Below are 21759 nucleotides of genomic sequence, written 5' to 3' on the forward strand. Positions count from 1 at the left end.
TTGTTATGGCCAACATATTAGCATCCAGCTGCCTACTTAGACATCCAGCAGACACAAACCAAAATGAACATCCAATTGGAGTCATACTTATACCACAATAAAGCCCAAAACACTTTCCTTTTAGCTGAGGTCTTTATCTATCCAAGACAATCTGTGTTGGCCAGTAGAAATGAAAACAATGAGTTAAAAGGTGCTAAAAGCTACACAGAGATGGAGCAATGGAAAATGGAAATAGAAACTTTCCATGCAACACGTACAGTAACTGCCTCATCTGTCTCGATCACAAACCGGCCAAGAAGAGGCACGTACAATTGGTCCTAGCTAAGACATCATGCATACCCTTATTGTGCAAATAAAATGTTGGCTTTGAGAGTGGTTATATTTTGGATTGGCTTAATTGGCTTAATTTGGTAAAGTCGTTAAGTTAACAAGCGGTCATTCGTCTGCATAGTCAGGTTAAACAGGAATGGATTCACGAAAGAAAAAAAAGAGAGGGGAAGAGAAGGAATCATAAAAGAAAGTAAGAGAGAAAGAAAAAAAGACATTAAGTTTTCCCATGGGAAACAAATGACAAAGTAATACAAAGGAGAAGATGACTGCCAGCACTAACAGGGTCAGAGAGCAATGTTCCACCAATCAAATCCTACTCTTGACATTTAAAGGATATAGTTTGACAAATGGGTCCTGCTAAGAACCAAGGCTAATTGGACTTATTGAATATCCCAAACTGATTAAATAACATATTAAAATGTCAAAAGAGTCTGGTCTCCCTCTCTTTCTGTCTTTCTCTCCCATGTTCTCTCTGAGTGTCTCAGAGGGCACAAGTATCTACCTGTGTTGGGATTACCATAAAGAGAATATCTGTAAAGGGTAAAGAAACCCCTAATAGCATTACCACACGGGACGTTAAAGGCCAGACGCACATCAAGCTTTACCAAGGGCAAAGGCCTTGTTAAGGGGCTCCAGGAACAGACAAATCTGGTTAAGATATTTATGACAATTTTTTCAATTTAAGTGGCTGTTTGTCATGAGCCTGGGACAAAGAGTAATTTTGTAGAGAGACGACCCTGGCAGGGACAAGGGAGCTCATGCATATACACATACATTTGCATGTGTGTATGGACAATTACAGTATTAAGCATGCAGAATGACGGTATTTGATTTTTTTTTAACTTAAGCAGTTTAACTTCTAAGGCTGCCTCCTTGGCCCTTCAAATAGTTTTAACGAGTGTAAAATATTGTGTATTTAATGTGGTTTGGTTCAATGTAATGACTAAAAGGCTGTTTTATTAGAAATGCACCAAATTAAAAAAGTAATACTGTCAGGCTGTTTTTAATTCATCACATTTCTAACATTTGGATTTCTTTTGGTTTGTGGTCTACTACTTGAGTTATATTTTGTCTCATGGCACTACGTTCAAATTAAGCCTCGAGGTGTGAAAAGCAAGTTTGAGATCCTGTATCACTGCCTCAGCAGCTGCCACTGAGAGGTTCCTGACCCCCAGCGTCTCCAGTGGAGCAGCTCTGCAGCCAGGAGTCAAACTGTGATTGTGTTGGGCAGCTCCCAGGTGTAAATGTTCGAAACTGTATGAATGTGAAACAGGGGTTACTGGAAAGGAGCGAGCAACTGCAGTACGCTTTCCCTGGATGAATATAGATGAATAAAGGGGTCAGGCACATAATGGACTGTGGGTTTCTGCTTATAATGTAGTATATATGTATAATCGGCTTAAATTCCTAAACAGCAAAATTGTTATCGGTCTTTTTTTTTTTTACCCATTTTTAACTGAGGAATTTCAGTGGGAAATTTCCTTTTCCACACTTCATATATAGTATTTTGGAGGTAATTACATCTTTCACTGGACGTTTATTCAGTGAGGATGGAACAGTCTGAGTCGCTGCATTGAGTTTGCACTACAGATGCATTGCATCTACAATGCAAAGGATTTTTCCTGATTTCGCATTTGGAACTTGTGCGTACGCAAAACTATCCAAATGGCAAAAAAGTAGCAATAAATTAAATTTTGCATGGCACTGAACCGAAACACAAAACATACAGAATAAACATTTACACTTCTGCGTCCATGCTAATGTGAAAATGAAATGCCCATATCAACAGATTTACCTTCTAAACAGCTCCTGTAAAACAATATACTGTAGATGAAGTTCTGACACATCTCTTTGTTTAATCTAAAATATTGAAAATGAAGTCACTGCTCACTTTTAGAAATGTATCATGAAATCTAAAAGATTCTCCATCAAATTCAGGTTATATCATATTGTATGGTGCTCTGCATCATTCGTGTGTAACCACACAATAAATAACATACAGTACAGTATCGGAACAGTGTGTCGACAGATGAAGTTAGAATCAGTAGAGAAACACTGATGTGGACAACGACAGAAGTTTAAAACATCCTTTTATGCAAGAAAGGAGGTCAGAGAGGACACAAGGATTTAATGAGCAGCCGAAATAGAGCTTCCTCCTCTGAAAAGTCCCCTCTCTTCCTGTCTAACCCCCCCCAACCTACAACACACAGACACAGGCAGAAAAACACACCATAGGGTCAAAGTAAGTTGTTATCTTGGGTAATGCATTGACCAGTGAAGACTGTCCACTCTAATCACGCTGTCCATATTTCTGGGGGCCGGGGTAAAGTTAATTTTCCCTTTAGATGAGAATACAGGGTGAGGTTTTTAAAACGTCTCCACTAATAGAGAGGAGCAGCAGGGTGGAAAGGGCAATACGATTTGACCCACAGCGTAAATGGATTCCCGAAGGACTTCTTTGAAATGACTATTTCTTGTTTTATTCTTCTCAATCTCCTACATGTACATGCAGTATAAAAACTAAAATCTAAAATCTGTAGGAAAATACAATAGAAACTGTACTGGAAAATGACATAACAACAGATTTGTACCTGAAGTGGTCTTCATGGCCAGGCTGGATGTGGCAGGTTCCTCCATTAGAGCAGGGGGAACTGATACAGGCATTGATGGGTATTTCACAGTTTTGACCCTTGAGGAGAGGACATGGCAAAAAAAGTTAATTTTCATTTAAAGTTAAATTTCATATTTTTCTTCTAGAAATAACCTCGCTATTCAAACAAAGCCATTTCTGGTCCATGGATGTTTACAAGTCACTTCACTAGTAACACCTTTTTACGCAGTCCCTCTGAGTTAACAGTTATTTGCCGCAAGAGATAATTCCTCCCTCTGGTGCACCATTACATTCTCCTCTCCCTTTCTGGAGTTCATCGCCATTTTCACTGACAAACAACAAGCTGTGGCGCTAATAAGCTAAATGGTGGGAAACAAAAAGGAGTAAAAGGACTCCATGACACTAGCCTAACCATTGAATAAAGTTGGCAGTTTTTTTGGGGTGGGAAGCTGTTGAGGGATCATGTTTTTGTGAATATAATAAGAAAACTCTTGTTTTCTTATTATATCATAAACTGGTTGTAATCCACCTCTGCAGAGAGGGGCGGTGGATCTTGTGAACCTCCCTGTTCATTACTCTATATTGAAGGAGTCAGGCAGTCTGGCAGAAAGAGCTTATTACTGTTAAATCCTATTAAAATATACATAAAACAATATTTGAAACCCCTTGGATTTCATTTTTTATGGTCTTACAACATCAAATTACAGTCAGGTCAATCAGGTTTTATTTACGGGAAACACGGACTACAATTAAAAATGACATAATATTTTTGGACCTAGGACAAGATGACACAATCTTGTCTGTACGGTGTTATTTCTACAAAAAAGTAAAACAAGGAAGGCCAGATAGTTACCATTGAGCTTTTGCACTTTTAGCTAACTACCAATTTTCTGCTTGGGGACAACAGACTTTTTTATATTCTAGTTAATAAATTTATAAAAAATGGCCTGCAGAGAGATTGAGGGTTGAATAAATCTATTCTGGTTGGTTAATCTAGACATACAGCAGTTTCTTAACCAAATACTTTACTTATGTATGTGCCGTGCAGTATGCACACATGTATTGTACAGTAAAGCATGACACAGCCTACTGCCTTGATTTATTGTTCCACACACCTGTTTTTCTAAATAAACAGCTTTCACTAGGAACTGTATCATGTATCAGAGTCCTACACATACACACCCACTCTTCCTCCACATCGAACCCCGCTGCTGTAGTTTTAATTTCAAACCACCAAACCTTTGGCAACCAACACACCCCCTTCCTCTGATCAAATCTGAGAACAGGACATTTATTCTTGTTTTTCTTCCCCATCCATCTTCATTATTTCCTCCTCTGTTTTCATTTTCTTTTTTTTTTACTGTAGATCTTAATTCACTATCTTTCTTTCTACCTCTATTCCTTTCTTTTATGTTTTCTCTCTTATTTCTCTCATTTTCTCTCATTTACCCCTTTCCAATTTCTCTTTACTTATACATCCACCTTTGTCACTCTATCTCTTTTAGTTTAAGTCTCTCTCTCTCCTTTGTTCTCTGTTGCTCCTTCTTTGATTCCTCTAACACATTTTAATTAACTTTGTCCCAGTGGACACAGAAAGGAAAACATACACTCAGACATGAACACGCACGCACGCACGCACGCACACACACACACACACACACACACACACACACACACACACACACACACACACACACACACACACACACACACACACACACACACACACACACTCACACAGTCCCTGTTTCCCAGGCTGTGACCTTGGCAAGTGATGTTTTAATTAAAAGCAAGACTAAGGCTTTGTCCTCCTGTAAAAACCCAAAGGTTATGAGGTGTGTGTGTACACGAGACCATACGTGTATCTTTAAACTGCTCGCACACACACACACACACACACACACACACACACACACACACACACACACACACACACACACACACACACACACACACACACACACATAAACCCCACACACACAGAAACCCCACACACAAACACAAGCACACAGACACACACACACATACACACCCTCCAACAGAGGCTTGAACCCACTGATCTCTACACACATATGCAAACAAACTGGTAGGTAATCCAGTAGGTAATGTACAAATACATCAGTACACATATGCACACACACTGACAGATACAGTATTTCACACACACACACACACACACACACACACACACACACACACACACACACACACACACACACACACACACACACACACACACACACACAGCCCCTTCACTAGTGGATTTGCATGTCTTTCCTAACGCAGGGGTCTTGACAATTATTACACCATTCCTCTTTTGATCAGTCAATACCTCCCAGTGCAGGCAGCTGCAGTCATCATTTCTCTATTGATGAACAGGTATATGCATTATGCATGCCAGGCTGAAGCTAAGCCTGATAATACTGCTAATACCACAGGCTTATGCGGCATGGCTATCCATCTAGGATACCTCACACATGTAGCCAATTCCATGAATTGGGCAGCAAAAGCATACAGAATTACCACCAAATAATGAGTATCTATGTGACAGTATAGGTAGCTTGGATCAGGACAATGACACTAACATTAGCTATGTTTCCATCCATACGTTTTATGCGAGTTAAGTGATATTGAATAAAAAATACCTGATGGAAACAGTAAAAAATCGATTCAATTTCATGAATTTCGACTCAAAGTTTATACATTCAGTCTCATTGGATTTTCTCTTGATCGATGTATGGCTTATGCGATAAATGCTGATGGACACGTTATTTGCCGAATAAATAATGAATTGCAATTAAGTTTTAGGTAATTTTATGGTTAAACAAACGCACCTGTACAGGTCAGAAGTGGTGAAGATCCCGCGCCCAATGCGCACTGCCGGGAGTTCCGACGCAAATGTCCTTTATGATGCAACGATCGTCTACTACAGCCTGTAGTACGATTGATGGCCAGCTCCTTCTATTGACGGGGGTCTTGCTGACCCCAAACGTTTCACCTACCACTCTGTTCTCTGCGCATGTAGCCAGTTTGTAGAGCGTGATGGCGATACACTTCTCGGTTGGAACCAGAGAGCCATGGCTTATATTGGTCAAGGGACGGGCCAGTAAAATTACACAACAAGTCAAATCCGAAAATGCTTCATCCAAAGGGTTTCCGTGAAGTGTGTCTAAACCACGATGTCCCAGAAAAGTTTGGAGCGCTCTCACACCACACGCCGCCTCCGTTGTCATCGGGCATTTACGTGCATCTGCATCATCATAGCAATGTGTTGATAGCGTCGTTGTTTTCTTTTTATAGCTTGATATGTCACTATCTGACACATGAGCACTATTACAACTTGTGCAATATTACTCATTTGTAGGTAGACGCCGCGATCCCTTTTGTCTGGCAAAACTTTGTTCGCAAATGTCAACTTGAATGTTGTGCGATTCAGTGCGAAAATTAATGGAAACACCATAAAATCAATTTGATATACCAATTTGACGTCATTACGCACAGGTTTTTATTCGCTCTAAAGCCGTTGGATGGAAACACTTTCACTGGCTTTATTTGCATGTGTTATTTTTTTTGTTTGTTTGTTTTTTACCAAACTTCAGATAATTTGATTGACAAGTGGATGGAAACTTAGTCATTGTCAAGGTTCAAGATTTGATTTGTACTGCTATAGTATAGCAGTACAAGTATATTTTCACTCTTGATGAACCACTTGGAAATGCCTCCAACATTTCATAGAGAGATTTAGTGTCTCACCTTGAATCCATACGGACAAGTGCAATGGTAGAATCCTGTAGCATCGGAAACACAGGTACCATTGTTTTGGCAGGGTGCTGCCAGGCAGGGGGCGCACTTCGACATCAGGCTGATATCTACTGGACCTGAGACAATAACAGAAACAGAAGCAGATGAGAATAGAAAGAGGAGTGGGGAAAGGAGAGATGAAGATAAGAAGACAAAAAAGGGAGCAAAGAAAAGTGTCAAAGGCAAAGACATACATATTTAGTCATATTGTGCTAAAAGGGGCTCCCAAAGACTTAATTTAATGGATGGTGTGCTAAGAAAGCCTTACAGGATAAGAAAAGTAAGAGCTTAGGAGAGCAATAAATGTGATTTGTTTCAGAGGCCAGGGCACATAGAAGCAAGAGGAAGAGGAAGATCGTATTTGATTCAGTGTGATGATGTGATCCTTCGACAAGACTATGCCCCTGTGCAACTGTTTCTTTGTACATGCAGGATCATGGTTTTCAAGATGTATTTTCTTCCTGTGTGTAAAAAGCCCACTTCTAAATTCTTTTTCCCTCTGTTCTGATAGCAGGGGAGCCCTGGGGCAGGTAATGTTTGAGGTCGGCTGCTCCTGTAGTTTGTTCTGACTGAAATACAACTGAAGGGATGGAGTTTTTTTGGTTGCTTGTACTTTATCTTTGAACGTAACGCTTGACTATTATCAAATTCTTGAGTGGTCAATTTTTTTTATATTTTTCACAAAATCTCTGTAACAAATGATATCATCCTAAAAATTGCTACAAGAATTTATGAGACATAATTGAGCATAAGAATGGCCATCATAAGAGTGAACTTAAAAAACGTTACAGTTCACATGGTCTGTTGTGAATGTGTGGGTATTGACCTGAACTGCCATTAGATTGTTGGCCTGAATTATTATCCCAGTCCAGCTCTGGCTTCCTTTGAGCCTGTACCTGAAAATGTATCTCAATAAACTTGTTTAAAGAAAGACAATCTCATTGATGTGCTCCGAAGAGGTGGAAGAGCTACACAGAAGGTCTTTACAGAAAGACCAGATATTTAATTTCTTCCACACTGCTGGAGCCAATCCCAGCATGCATTGAATGAGAGGCAGGGTGGAGCCTGGACAGGTCACTAGTCAGCTAACACACATAGCAAAAGAAACACGTTTGCTTGTGATTTTCATAATATGCATGTTTTTGGCATCTGCCAACGGCTTCTTGTTGTTTAACTGTGTCCTTAAATATCAGGACTGTGGTAAGATAATGTGACTGAGATGGAATAGACAACTGTTCAGGTAGAAAGAGTCATAACACATAACTGATTCACTTTTTTTAAATCCCTGTCACTCATTCTGTGCACTAATCTGACAGAATCCAGGGATTAATCTAGTGCTAACTCAGGTCAACGTTCAGATAGTTATGGAAAAATAATAGAAAATGCTGTAGCAGGTGGTGGTAAGGAAAGAAAAAGAGAACAGTGAGCAGAGTAATGAGGAGACTATTTACCTTTACACTGAAATCTGTTGAGTTGTGTGGTGAGCAATAGCCTGTCAGCCATGTCAGGAGGTCCAGTGCAACGAGCAATGCCTACAAAAACACACTTAATTGACATCAATGGCAACTTCTCTTCTACACAATATGAGAGTGACATAACAGAGCATGCAATATTTTGGTTACCCATATTTTAACATTATCTTAATAGTGATCTTTCTTCTTACCAGGCTCTTTGAAGCCAGCCTTGACCCACTGAGATAGCCAGCGCAGGTCACAGTTACAGTACAGGGGGTTGGCACCAAGTGCCCTAGACACACACATACACACACACACACACACACACACACACACACACACACACACACACACACACACACACACACACACACACACACACACACACACACACACACACCACAAACACACAGTTTAAGGTATAATCCAAAACACCTGCATCAAAGACACTTATACACAAAAAGAGATAAACAGTATGTGCAGCACTTACAGGTGGGACAAAGCGGTGAGGTGGTTGAAAGCTCCTTCTGGTATTGTTGAAAGGTTGTTACCATGGAGAGTGCTGGAGGAGAGAAAGAGAGAGAGAGATGTTTATGAATATTAAACACAAAACTGACCTTGTTACAAAATCAGGAGGTCACCTTTTAACCCTTTGTTAATTTTAATTTGTAGATAATTAATTTGATTAAGTATTTTTGATAATCACAATTTTTGCAGCAAGGAGAATAATGTGAGCAAAACTAAAACATTTTGACCTTTGGCTTTAGCCCAGGATGCTGCTAGTTATTACTGATACTTCATTATCTACCTAGACTCATACTACGACTAATGCTGCCACTATTACTTCTACTACTACTACTGTACTTATATTGACACTGCTGCTAGTATTACATGTAACTGACTGGTCTATATTTAGATCAAAGTCTTGAAGCTGCATTTACCTAAGGTTTACCCTTAGATGGCAGCCCTCATGACTAATTGTACAATGAATATCAAAACATACCTACCGCCTCATATCCATCATATCAGAAGTAAATGAAACTGACAGCCAAGCTGCCTAATACTAGATTTTCAGCAAACTAACACACCAAACCTGACTAGCTGCATGTTAAATTATTTAAATAATGTGTGGCTCCTCAGCTGCAGACACATCATCATCCCATTTTATAATGGAAAATAAATAAAATATTTATGAAAGAATAACACAAAATAAACAGACAGCGTATTTTCATCGTTGGGCAATAAAGCTAGTCCTGGTCTCTGAATAGAATATAAACTGTCTCATATGGACATAAGGCAGACTAAAGTGTGTGTATGTGTGTGTAAAACTTTGTGTCAAAAGGACAAACTGCAGGCTGTGAAGTGTATCGATGTGAGCATGTGCCTTTCTGTTCTGTGCCTTTGGGTTTTTGTGTATGTGTTTTTGCGCGTAGATGTGTTTATGTGTATGTGTGTGTGTTTCAAAAAACTTTGTCTCCAAGGGCTCAGAGAATGCAATGTGTGTGTGTCCTTTGTGTCTCGCCATTTGAGTGTGTTGCCTGCTGGATATAAGTTCACATTCCATTAGCGCAAAGGGCTGTGGCAGGGGGCAGCTATCAAACCAACACTATTGGAAAAGTGTGTCCGTGTGTGTGATATTTTTGTGTGCATAATTCAGTGTGTGCATGTTCAGGTCAGAATGTACCAGAGTGTGTAGCTTTGCATGCAAGTGTCTGTGTATCCGTGCAACATTACTTGTTTGTGTGTATAACTCTGTGTGTGTGTGTTGTGTGTGTGTGTGTGTGTGTGTGTGTGTGTGTGTGTGTGTGTGTGTGTGTGTGTGTGTGTGTGTGTGTGTGTGTGTGTGTGTGTGTCTGTGTGTGTGTGCGCATCTATGTACGGTGGTCTAACAGCCCCCGCGTAAAGGCTGGCCCAGAGGGGGTTGTGGGTAATGAGGAAGTGACAGTGATGGCTGCCTGGCAACCAGTTGCTATGCGGGGGCAGAGAGGGATCAGTCCCTACGGCAACATCAACTAAAATGAAAGGAAGAAAGGAGGGAAGAAACAAAAAAAGCAAAAACTAAACTTCTGCAAGGTGAAAGCCTCGTAAGAGATACTGTACAGTCAATATATAGAGGAAAGGTCTGAAACAAAGCTGACTTTTTAGAGGGTGAGACACTGACTTTTTCTTTCTGAACAAACATGGTGGCCAAAGTTCAGAAAGAAATGTCTACAGAGAATAATACAAGGTAAATGTATAAGATCTCCAATCATTTCATGTTGATAGGGCTTAATATGAAATGCCATTTGTAATGATTGTGAAATTCCACCAATAGATCTTTACCTTCCAAGATTCTGAACTATTACAAACTATGAAGTTAAGAATATTAGCCTCAGTGTATTGTATATATGCATATATATATATATATATATATATATATATATATATATATATATATATATATATATATATATATATATATATCGGGAAAGGGAAGTTTGGGGTCCCCTGCTGGAGCTGCTCCCCCCGCGACCCGACACCGGATAAGCGGACGAAGATGGATGGATGGATGGATGGATATATATCCATATTTTGCACCAAAAAACAACATTGTACCATTGTAACCACAGCAAGAGCTTTAAGTCTTTCCCACCACAGTGTAGGGAGTAGAAGTTGTTGTAGAAATCCCCTTCAACATACTCTTCAGTAAAACAAAAAGGAAAGTAGCAGCATTGTCTTGCAATACAAAACATCTGGGAGCTCTAGCAACAACAAGGTTGGTTTAAATAATATATATGAACACACTAAATAAATTACATTTTTGTCATCACTTTATTGTATACAATTTATTTTTGGTGTGGAATAGCCATGGTAACAGACACTTTTGGAAAGACATGCTGCCATTTTTTTTTAAATCCAATTTTCTGTTCATCAATGTAAAACAATCCATTCACTTCCATCATGTTGAGGTGGAGTTGCAAATTTAAGAGGTAAATGAGCTATGAGGTTTCATGTCATTCAGGTAAATTGACATTTAAATAGATGCTAGAAATCTTTAAGAGTAATTTTAAACCCTCTGAAACCTCCAGTGATTTAACTTCTCTCACTCTGCTTTTGCTTTGTCGAGTTGCAACTTAAATTTTAAAATGCTACATATGGCACGTACAAGAACCAAAAGTAAATTCTGCTGTCACTGAGCACTGAGGTGTGTGTAGCTGCTCGTATGTGTGTGAGAGGTTGGTCAGACAGCAAGATTTACGTGTACATTGTGCGTGTGCGCGTGTGGGTATGTGAGACAGAGGGTGGACAACCAGATGGATGACTGAGAGAAACAGGGGCTGGAGGTCAATTCATCAAACACAACATTGGGCGGGGAGAGAGAGAGTGTGAGAGAGAGAGAGAGAGAGAGAGAGAGAGTGAAGGGACACAAGAGGAGAGAGAGGCCAGAGCATGCAGATAGGGAGCATTAAAGAGGAGATGAGAGATTGTTACTGTTATCTTTTTTAGTACACTGAAACAACAAATGATTGGGTGGCTGTGACTCATTTTGTGACTGGGTCTTAACATGGCACTCGGCCTGGCACCAGGGGAGTGATTAAACTTTGATTTAGCTCAGTATTATAACTAGCAAAGGGGAGTGTTGAATATTGAATCCACTGCGGCACTGAAAGATGAAGCTTGCTACTCACAGCAGGCGAAGTGACTTGAGCCCGTCAAAGGCATGGACCGGGATGCAGCGAATCTGGTTATAACTCAGGATGCTGGAAGACACAGGACATGCACAAGGTCACAACAACACTCTTTCTGACTCAGGATGCTGGTTTTCACAGTATTATTTTTCTTGGATGAACTCATTTTAAATGACATCCCCTTGTCTTTTAGACTACATCCCTGAATACATAAAACTTAATGTAGAGGGACCGATTTAAAGGGATAAAGAAGAGGGAAGACAGGAGAGATGACACAGCAGATTTGGTTTTACAGTACCTTAGCACAGAACCTGAAGCCAATGTAGGTTAAGCATGGGGAAATAAAAAAGAAGGCCACATTTCAAATGAAGCAGAAAATGTAGGTAAATAAAACTGCCAAAGGCAAAGCTGAGACTCCCAAACCACAGGTTTTTTCTCTTTTAAAATTGCTAATGAACCAGAAATTAAGGTTAGTAATAAATGTAGGGGTGAAGGAGACAAACATTTAAGGACAGAATTCTGATCAGGGTCAAATGAGATAAATTGGCTGTTTCAGGGTGCTATCATTAAGTCAACATCATTGACGTCACCCATAGGTTTCTGAAGAACCAAAATGAAACCTGAAGCCCGGTGGCTCAGGCCGTCGCCCTCTTGGCAGTACCTGACGTCGGCTCAAAATCCAAAAATAAGCAAAGAGGTTGTAAAAGGGTGAAATTAGGTACAGAGACCAAAACTGTTTTGCTGTTGAATTCTGCTGTAAAGTTGGGGGTCTATGGGGATTGACTCCCTTTTGGAGCCAGCCTCAAGTGGCCAATCAAGTAACTTGTTTTTAGCACCGAAAGTTGTCATTTGGAAAAAAAACACCAAAATTGTTCTCATCTCCAACTTCAGGTTAAGAACTGGCGTACAAGTGAGACAAAGGAGCCTAACAGCCAATAAATCTACAGATTAAGAAAATGCGATGTGGAAAAATAAACACTCTCCTCTACTTCTTTAACTCTTGGCAAGGTGTGCTTGAGCTAGGCATTTAACTGAGCAAGTGTTCCACTGATGTTATCTAACAGTAGCAGTCTGTGGTTGCACTGGGTTGCTCCTAGGTGTGAATGAAGTGCAACTCTGTGAAATATAAAACTGGGCGTTGCTGGAAAAGTGCAAATGTACTTTACAAAATCCTCTAAATTGATTTAAGATCCATATAATAGATAAGATAGAGGCAAAAAGAGACAAACTTAGCAATAAAAGAAATATGTATGTAAAATAGAATGGCAGTTAAAGAGGAAGAATAGAAATAAGCAGATCATCAGTTAAGGTCAGATGATAAAGCTGCGATTAATCCGGGTTTATCAATGTTAAAATACAGTTCAGGTCCGCTTACACATACGTACTCATCAAGACATGGGCAGGGATGTGTGTATTTATGACTAGGTGTGTGCGTGTGTAGCCATGGTTACTTACAGTGTGGCTAGTTGAGTCATGTTGCTGAAGGTGAAGGGGGCCAATGTGCTGATGCTGTTGTTGCTCAGGTCTCTGTGTAGATACAAGCATACAGTAAATGCACACAGAGAAATACACACATACAGAACACATGCATGGTAGGTTTCTAAACTGTCTGCACAAGGACATGTGTATTCTGTTCAAGGGTATGTGAGTGGTACATACACCAGTGACAATTGCTTTAGGCCTGGCAGCTCCTTGGGCACAGATGTCAGCATATTACCCTCCAGGTAACTGCAAGGAAAGGTGCATAGTTAATGTAAAATGATATACACACAAACATAGGCCTATGGGTGTGAGAAGGAGGACTTAACCAGAGTATGGTGTCTTTTTTTAAATTCAGGTGTGTTATGTCAATGTGATCAGTTGTTGGTTTAAAAAAAAAAAAAAAAAAACTCCCTGTAAAAGCAAAGTTATTTTTTGCATTTTGGTGCAGACTAACCAAAAATAAACTAAACGTGTTGTTATGCATAGCCTTGAGCTTCAGTCTTTATGCTAAGCTGAGCTAACTGCCTCCTCCATACTTACAAACACACATGAGAGCAATGCGTTACATTCCAACTCTGCAAAAAAGTGATGTACGTGATATGTGAATCAATACATTTTTATTTGTCACTTGAAATAATTCGAGGTAGTTCACAAAAAGGACTATTGATTTAAACAGAGAGCAAAGCTAAGCATTTGTTAGACCGCACCAATATCTCTCTTTAACTTGATTTTTATTTACTTCCATGTTGCTTTTATCTGATTTTAGCAGGAGAGAGTAACAGGAAAAACGAGGAGAGAGAGAAAAAAAGGTTGACACAAATATAGGAGGTCATATATGGCACCAGAAAAGAACTCTTTGTAAAGTAAATGTTGCTTTTTGACACCGTCATCACCTCCAGTTAGCTTGTACACTCATGTACCAACACAACTATGTCGCATTTTCTGCATAAGTAAATGACTGTGGATGATTCACCAGACAGCCAATAAAGATGACTATTGGGGTGTAAACCTGCCAGACTGAGGAGGGAACAGCATAACAATTTCAACATGTAGCTTTAAACACATATTTAACCACTGCAGACATACAATATTCAACTACAGATCCTGCTGTGTTTGTGAGTATGTGAGAAAAAAGTTAACAAACATATACACTCAAGCAAACACACATTTTATGATTCATTGGTCTCTGCTCCCTCTCTCTCTCAGGTCATAAGTAGGCCATGTGGACATTATGATGGAGTGTCTTCTTCAGCCTGATCAATACCTAATCACTGCTATTGACCCCGCAGAGCAAGCCTATTTCACAGCTAGAAAGATTTCTATGTGTGTGTGTGTGTGTGTGCGTGTGTGCAAGCAATTATTCACCTTCCCTACGAGAGATCGTGTTCCTATTGCTTTCTAAATTTTCTAATCCCGATTAACATGTTTTACCCTTGTTTTATCCTACATGAATTCTAACAATTACTATCATTGTAGACATTTCCTATATTGGTGTCTCTCTTTATTACAGGGATTCCTCCAAGCTTGAAATAAACAAGAGAAAACAAGTTACAAGATGTGGCAGCTCTACTATACAGGGAAATCACAAGGCAAATAAATAATTAAAAGTATTAAAACTGTCTGATAAAAGACATCACATTATTGTACTAGACAAAAGTAAAAAAACAACAACAACAAAACCTTCACAGTTCTGTCAAATCTTTAAATTTAACAAATGGACATTGGCTTTCTTACATGTATCCATGGCATTATACCATTTTAAAATGAATATTTCTTAAGCAATTTGTGAAATATCATTTTATCACTTTCTGGTATCTCTTCTCAGCTGTATGTAACTGTTCTGGCAGTCTTTTTGTCTCTCGCTGTTTGGCTATATAACGTATTAGACAGTATATGAATGTGTGCTGCTGTGATTCATAGACTCACTTGCCAATAAACCCATCAAGTCACAAAGGAAGAAAGAAAGAGAGAGTGTGTGCGTTGTGTGTATATTCACTAAATGGTTTGTTAGTTCCTGAAGCAGCAGAGGGCAAACTGCTGCATCAATATTGCACTGCAGCAATGTGTGAGTGAGTGTGTGTGTGGTTGTGACTTTGCAAAGTAAGCATTGACAAAAATGCCCATTTCTGTTTGTGTGCATGTACATATCTGCTGGTATGTTCATTGGCTTTTTTGTGTCTGTGTATTTGAACAAAAGTGAATGTGTACATCCTTGTGTTTGTGTGTGTGTGTGTGTGTGTGTGTATGTGTGTGTGTGCATGTGTGACTCACAGCTCTGTGGTGTCCTTGGGAATGCCCTTGGGCAGAGAGTGTAGCCCTCTGTTGCTGCATCGCACCACGCCGTCTGTGCACGTGCAGACGTCAGGACAACCAGACGCAGGAAGACAACCATTATCCTCAGCACCTGGAGAGAGAGGGGGGAGAGACAGATAGAGGGATATTAGACAAAGAGAAAGCAGGATCGGGGTAAGAAGGATACAGAGAAGAACAGACAAATTAAAAAATGGACAGAGGTGAGTGAGAGACAAAAAGAGCAACAGTGGGAGGAAAAAGGAAGAAGGAAATTAAACAGACAGAGGGGAGGAGGTTGAGACAGGTTAGGGCAAAATGGATGGAGAGAGAAAAAATAGAAAAGGGAGAACAAAGAGAGAGAAAGAGAATAAATAGAGATAAAGACTGAACTGTAAGTGTGCTACTTGGTCAACTCTAATCAACTCTGCACTCAGCACTTTTAAAGAGCACTTTACAATCCATATCAAATGACCAGGGGCTGCTAAAATCAGCTACACTGGTGTGGTTCAACATCTGGCACAGTGATAATAGAAACCATTTGCATGATTCTGGAGAAACACTGAGCAGATGTTGATAGGCTGGTCGGCATCAACTTAAAAAGTGATCTGCAGTCATCTTTAGCTATACCACCTGCATTGTTTTGTCATACCAAGATGTGAATGTCCTTTAAAAATTGCATGATATCAAATTTATCTTAAAAAAAACCCTATTATGACAAACTTTATTTACTGTAAGATCGGGGGACCTGAACTTGTACATGTTAAGTCTGTTGCTTTTCATCTTTAAATTGAAGCTTTTATTCTTGCTGTAAAAAAACAGGTTTTCAAAAATATTGTTGAGTTAAACTGAAAAGCTGTACTGTTAGAAAGTTCAGGCTATGCAGCTAAGTTCCACACATGCATGCACACACGTACACACGCACGCTCGCACATACGCACACACACACCCAAACATATGTTTGGGACAAAAAACATCTGAGCGATTGTAATCGTTTTGCAATCAGAGATAAGAAGGATCACAGACTACAGAGTTCTTCTTGGCTTAAAACACCCTCCATTTCCTTGACTGACAGACAAACACACTTTAATCTAGCACTGCAGTATGTAAATAGTCGAACTGAGGTCCCAAATGTAAAACAAGCTGACTTAAAACCATAATGAAGGATAATGACGACTGGACACTAAGCCAATCATAACACCACTGCAATCTGAGTTTGTGTGTATGTGTGTACTTGTTTGTGTGTGGAGAGAGAGAGAGAGAGAGACTGGATGTTAATGTGTAACATGTTTCCCTGTTTATGTGCTTTAGCAATACTGTATGTCAATATGGTCATGCTAATAAAGCCTCTTTGAATTGAATTGAATTGAGAGAAAAAAAAAAAAAAAAAAAAAAATAAAGAATAAAATGAGAAAGGCCAAGTTTATACTCTTCTATGTTCATACTTGGTTGTGTATTTGTGCCAATATGCCGCCATGGGCTGCAATGATACAAATGCATGTGTGGAGGCATAAGTGTATGAGTTTGGTGCACATTCAGTTTGTTAAATAGCTATCTCCCCCTGTCCTATGGCCATTTCCTCCTTTACTTTGTAGTTTTCTAATTGTGGTAATGTCTAAATGTTGAGCAAATGGGCGCTTACGTGCCTGTGTGTAGAGCGGTGTGTGCAAGTCTATGTGCGTGTGTCTTATCTGATGTGTGTAGCTATTGAGTCCACAGGGAGGTGTAGCCGTGGGCTGACTCACTCCACAGTTGGCTGATTGAACTAACATCTAAATGTGCGCTAAATATCTTCTCACAAATTCAATTAACTTTACCCTTCCCCCGGCTACCTCTGGACAACTTAACAGTCATTTTACTCAACTATAAATAGACCGGACATGGGGACCTTGGTTGTGTGTGTGTGTGTGTGTGTGTGTGTGTGTGTGTGTGTGTGTGTGTGTGTGTGTGTGCTTTTTTGCTTCTATTCTTTTAAAAACCAGTTTGAGATTTACACCTTCAGAGTGTGGAGATTTAACCGTCCCCGAGAGCCTGTGTCGCCCACGTTTGGTAGTTTGTTTGTCTGACTGCCAGCAGGATATCTTCAATCCTTTGAGGGCAGTTAGGCCTTGAGTCAAAGAACAATTCATTTCATGTTGGTGATGATCCAGGTCTTTGTTTCCCATCCTCAAGCAATAGCGTTTGAGTATGATATGACAATAATTCATATTAAAATGTAGATTTACAAGGTCAAAAAACATACTAACATCTATGACTTTCTGTATGTTGTTAATATTGGTTTATATAAGAATTGGGATTATCATAGAGTTAAGATTAGACATTTAATGTAAACATTGCAAGGTCTTCATAAGTGCAGAAGTACTGGAGTGTGGTATCAGCCATTGGAATTTATGTTTGTGCAGCTGAGTTTGTGTGTGTGTGTGGTTGTGTATGTGGGAGTGCAAGATGCAAGAATGAATAGTTTCCTTACTTGAGCCAACCTGGCTAACTACTTTCCAAAGTAATTTCCACTAAATGGTTGCAGCACAGCTACAGGAAATTAGAAAAGTGTAATGAATTCAAAGAAACTCAGGATGAAGATAAAGGCAGAACGAGATAGAAGGAGAGAAAGAGGGGAGATCGAATAGAATTTAAAGTGTAAAGCTATAAAAAAAAAGAAAAAGGACGAAAAAAGGAAAAGAAACAAAGATGTAATAGACAGCAGAGCCAGACCACACTTTGTCTATGGCGTCGAACTTGGCGGCCAAAACGACCCGGCCTAAGTCGCTATAGGCAGGCATCGTCGTGGTAACAGCAACGTCACTGTAGAAACCACAAGCTGATGTCATCTACGGCTGTTATTTGCCAGTAGTTACTGATCATTCTGTCCTCACAATACCCCGCTGAGGATGTGTATGTGTGTGTGTATCTGCTGTCTTAAGACATGGGATGATGAAAGTTTTTGCAATGAGTATCTGGACGGATTGTTAAAGTTTGACACAAGAAAGGGAATCAGGACTGAACATGTTCTCACTTCAGTCGAGTCCAGTACAAACCAGAAGAACTGATGTACCTGAGGATTTTACAAGATTTCTTTGTAAGAACAACTGAGTTTCCTTAGGGCAATTAGGACACTCATTGTAAGTCAATCTGTTTTGCTTTGTTGTACATCCTTCTGCTTTTGTGTTGTGTCTTGTTTTGTGCTACGTTGAGCTCTCTTTTTTGTTTTCAGTTTTTGTGATGATTTGTGCTAAGTCTTGTTTGCTTGTGTTGTTTTTTTCTTTTTCTTGTTTTGTTTCTTTGTATTTTAAAAAGCCTTTTTTAACATCGAAGGCAGGGGACTACAGATGAAAAATAGCCTTTTTGGCTAATTGTGGCTTTTTTAACCCATGGGAAATCATGTGTTTTATTAATTGGCGCTGTCCCCTTTTATAAATAAACTAAACTCAAACTCAAAACCCTAATGTAAAAAATGCAGTTGCAACAATATAAATAGTTGACCTTTTCTCACCACCCAATGCTGTGCCGCAGCAGGAATTTCCAGGAATTTCTCAGTTTCATTAGAATTGTATTTTCCTTGCTCCCATTACCAACCTTTATGTCTCAAAAAGACTTTAAAAAGACTTTATTAAAAGTATGTTGGGCATTCTCACCAAACATAAAACAACCTTCTCTGGGGAAATTTCCTTTGAAATGGCTTTCCTAAAAAATTGATGATGCATTCAGTAATTTGGGATGTGTAAACATAATGCAACGACATTTCATTTACTTTTCCATGACCTGACTCATGCTCTCATCTGTGCAGGACACATGGCTGCTGAGTGACACTTGTCCTTTGTTTCAGATTGTGACCTTTCCGGTTTCCCGACACTCCAGTGTAATTGTAAATGCTGGCTTTACATAGTGGAACATGGTAGACCAATCCTATACTTTCTCAAGTGTTGTTCACTCCAGATTTTTTTTTAGCAATGTTTTATGTATAAGCAGTGTTAATGGAGCCAAAAAGAAAAGACACCATTTAGCAGAGTAAGTGCAGAGTGAGAGAGAGAGAGGGGCTCACCATCACATGTGAAGTCTGGGGTGGCCACATCCTGGATGGGGATCTCCTTCAGGAAGGCTGGCTTCTGACAGCGAGGGTTTCCACTGACCACCCTGGTCTTCTTCAGCCACTGACCCAGCCAGGCCAAATGACAATCACACACATATGGGTTGGACAGGAGGTTACTATGAAAATAAAGGGGGACAGAGAGAGAGAAAGAAATTATTGAAACAGGGTCATTGCAAAACAAACCAAATGGACACCAGCATTGGAAACATGCTGCTGCACTATCGTAGTTACGGTACATACATGTTTCCACAATATAATGAATTCATCATAGCAACATGATGCACACTTGATAAATGTTTTCCCTGAATTTTGCCCTCATAAATAAAATATTGATGCATATTTTCTGAGCAGATGCAGACAAGACCTACAATAATACTGTCGTTTATGAAAACAACAAAAAAGGGACACAAGGCAAAAGAGAGTTTATCAGCTACTTATTTCAAGAGCCATTTCCAATAATAATAATAATAATAATAATAATATCAATTTGTATGGTATACTGTACACTACAAACCACATACTGTAGGTAAAAGTGTTTTTTTCATCAGCCATACATTTTAATAAATTAAGATAGAAGACAAAGAGAGGATGGGAGAGAAAGGGAACAAAAGAGAGGCAAAAAGAAAAGGTTATCAGTTATTTGTTTTCATTTTGTAAAGTACAAGCGAGATGGAGAATGGAAAGGAAAAGGTGGCAGAGTGAGAAAGTGTGATAGAGAAATAAAAGAGAAAAGGTTATCTGTACATTTCATTCAGTTTTGATCACCCCTCATTGCATTTTGTTGCTTTTGTAACACTGCTCATGTAATATTTATGCTGAACCATATTTAAACTGAATGGGGGCTGAGGAGGCATCAGCAGCACATACTAGACAGGCGGTGCACTTAAGTACATTTTCTTCTTCACTCACTGCTGTTTTAGATGAAATACAGTTCAGTGATTACTTTTTTTTAGGAGTGCTGTTACATTAGGTGGTATAATAATTACACTAAAATTCTGTTCCTTATTCGTCCTTTCTCTGACAAGAAAATATAAGTGGAAACTAAGGGAATACAATTTTAGCAGTATAACGAGTCACACCTATCTCTTTAATCGTGTCTCCAAATCGTGTCAAGACGTGCAAGTGGCGTATTGTTTTTCACTATGTCTGCTGAACTAATAAAACTGAATGTTGCTGTTTGAGCTACAATATTAACGTGTGCTGCTATAGATATGGACAAGTTATTTCCTTGTAATGAATTGACATCGCTGCCTGGCAACCAGACCTATGCTAAATCCCTTCCTTCCTTACCAATGTGTTAATCTTTTAATTAAACAGACAAACTCTATTGGGAAACAATGCACTACAAATGGAGACTGATATTGGGAATAGGAGGAGTGAGAGAAAAGAGGAGAATAACAGAGGAAAGATAAGGAAATTAATAGAGGAAGTGAACAGAAGCTCTAGAAATAAAAACTATCTTTTGTTTACGCCAAACGGCAGGTGGGTGTTGCATACAAAATAAAGTTACTACACAAATTACTACAGGGCCAATGAAAAACTGATGCTGAAAAAAAGAATGAACAGCAATATGACATGAAATGACAGGGATGATGGTAATAGAATACCGTACCATTTTTTTTAGTGATAATCACCAACAGCCCCACTGAGCAAACCTGAGTTTATGCAACAATGCATCCATCCATCCATCCTCCCTCTCCCCCGTTCCCATTTCACCTCTCTTGTCTCCCACCTTTCCAGCAAAAAGACTCAAATAGAAATTTAAATCGAAGATGACAGGTACACAGCAGGACAGAGAGCGAGAACAAAAAGGCAGAACAAGGGAAGGAAGTATGGAGGAAAAGAAAGAGAGTAAACAGAGAAGAGACTTTGTATGTCACATTGTGTGTTCACGGCAAGAAAAAAAGATATAAAAATCAACCTGTAATGTTTTATTAAGCTGAAAAATATCTATTATTTACAACCTACACATCTGGGTGGTTAGAAGAATGAAGAAAACACAGACACACAGACACACAGACACACACAAACAAGCAC

At 39.4% G+C, this 21759-nt stretch overlaps 1 protein-coding gene across 2 annotated transcripts in view; it reads right to left on the reverse strand.

Moving 5' to 3' along the window:
• Positions 1-21759, reverse strand: part of slit3 (slit homolog 3 (Drosophila)) — a 248703-nt gene that overhangs the window by 21464 nt on the left and 205480 nt on the right. For both annotated transcript variants that reach the window (XM_039813715.1, XM_039813716.1), the window contains 10 exons: positions 19675-19838; positions 15618-15750; positions 13524-13592; positions 13320-13391; positions 11865-11936; positions 8687-8758; positions 8406-8488; positions 8194-8274; positions 6695-6819; positions 2922-3019 (listed from right to left, as the gene is read on the reverse strand). In XM_039813715.1, the coding sequence (XP_039669649.1) occupies positions 2922-3019; positions 6695-6819; positions 8194-8274; positions 8406-8488; positions 8687-8758; positions 11865-11936; positions 13320-13391; positions 13524-13592; positions 15618-15750; positions 19675-19838 (969 nt within the window). The remainder of the gene's footprint in view (positions 1-2921; positions 3020-6694; positions 6820-8193; positions 8275-8405; positions 8489-8686; positions 8759-11864; positions 11937-13319; positions 13392-13523; positions 13593-15617; positions 15751-19674; positions 19839-21759) is intronic.

The sequence above is a fragment of the Perca fluviatilis genome, chromosome 10 (assembly GCF_010015445.1).
Source record: "Perca fluviatilis chromosome 10, GENO_Pfluv_1.0, whole genome shotgun sequence".
NCBI classification, from domain to species: domain Eukaryota; kingdom Metazoa; phylum Chordata; class Actinopteri; order Perciformes; family Percidae; genus Perca; species Perca fluviatilis.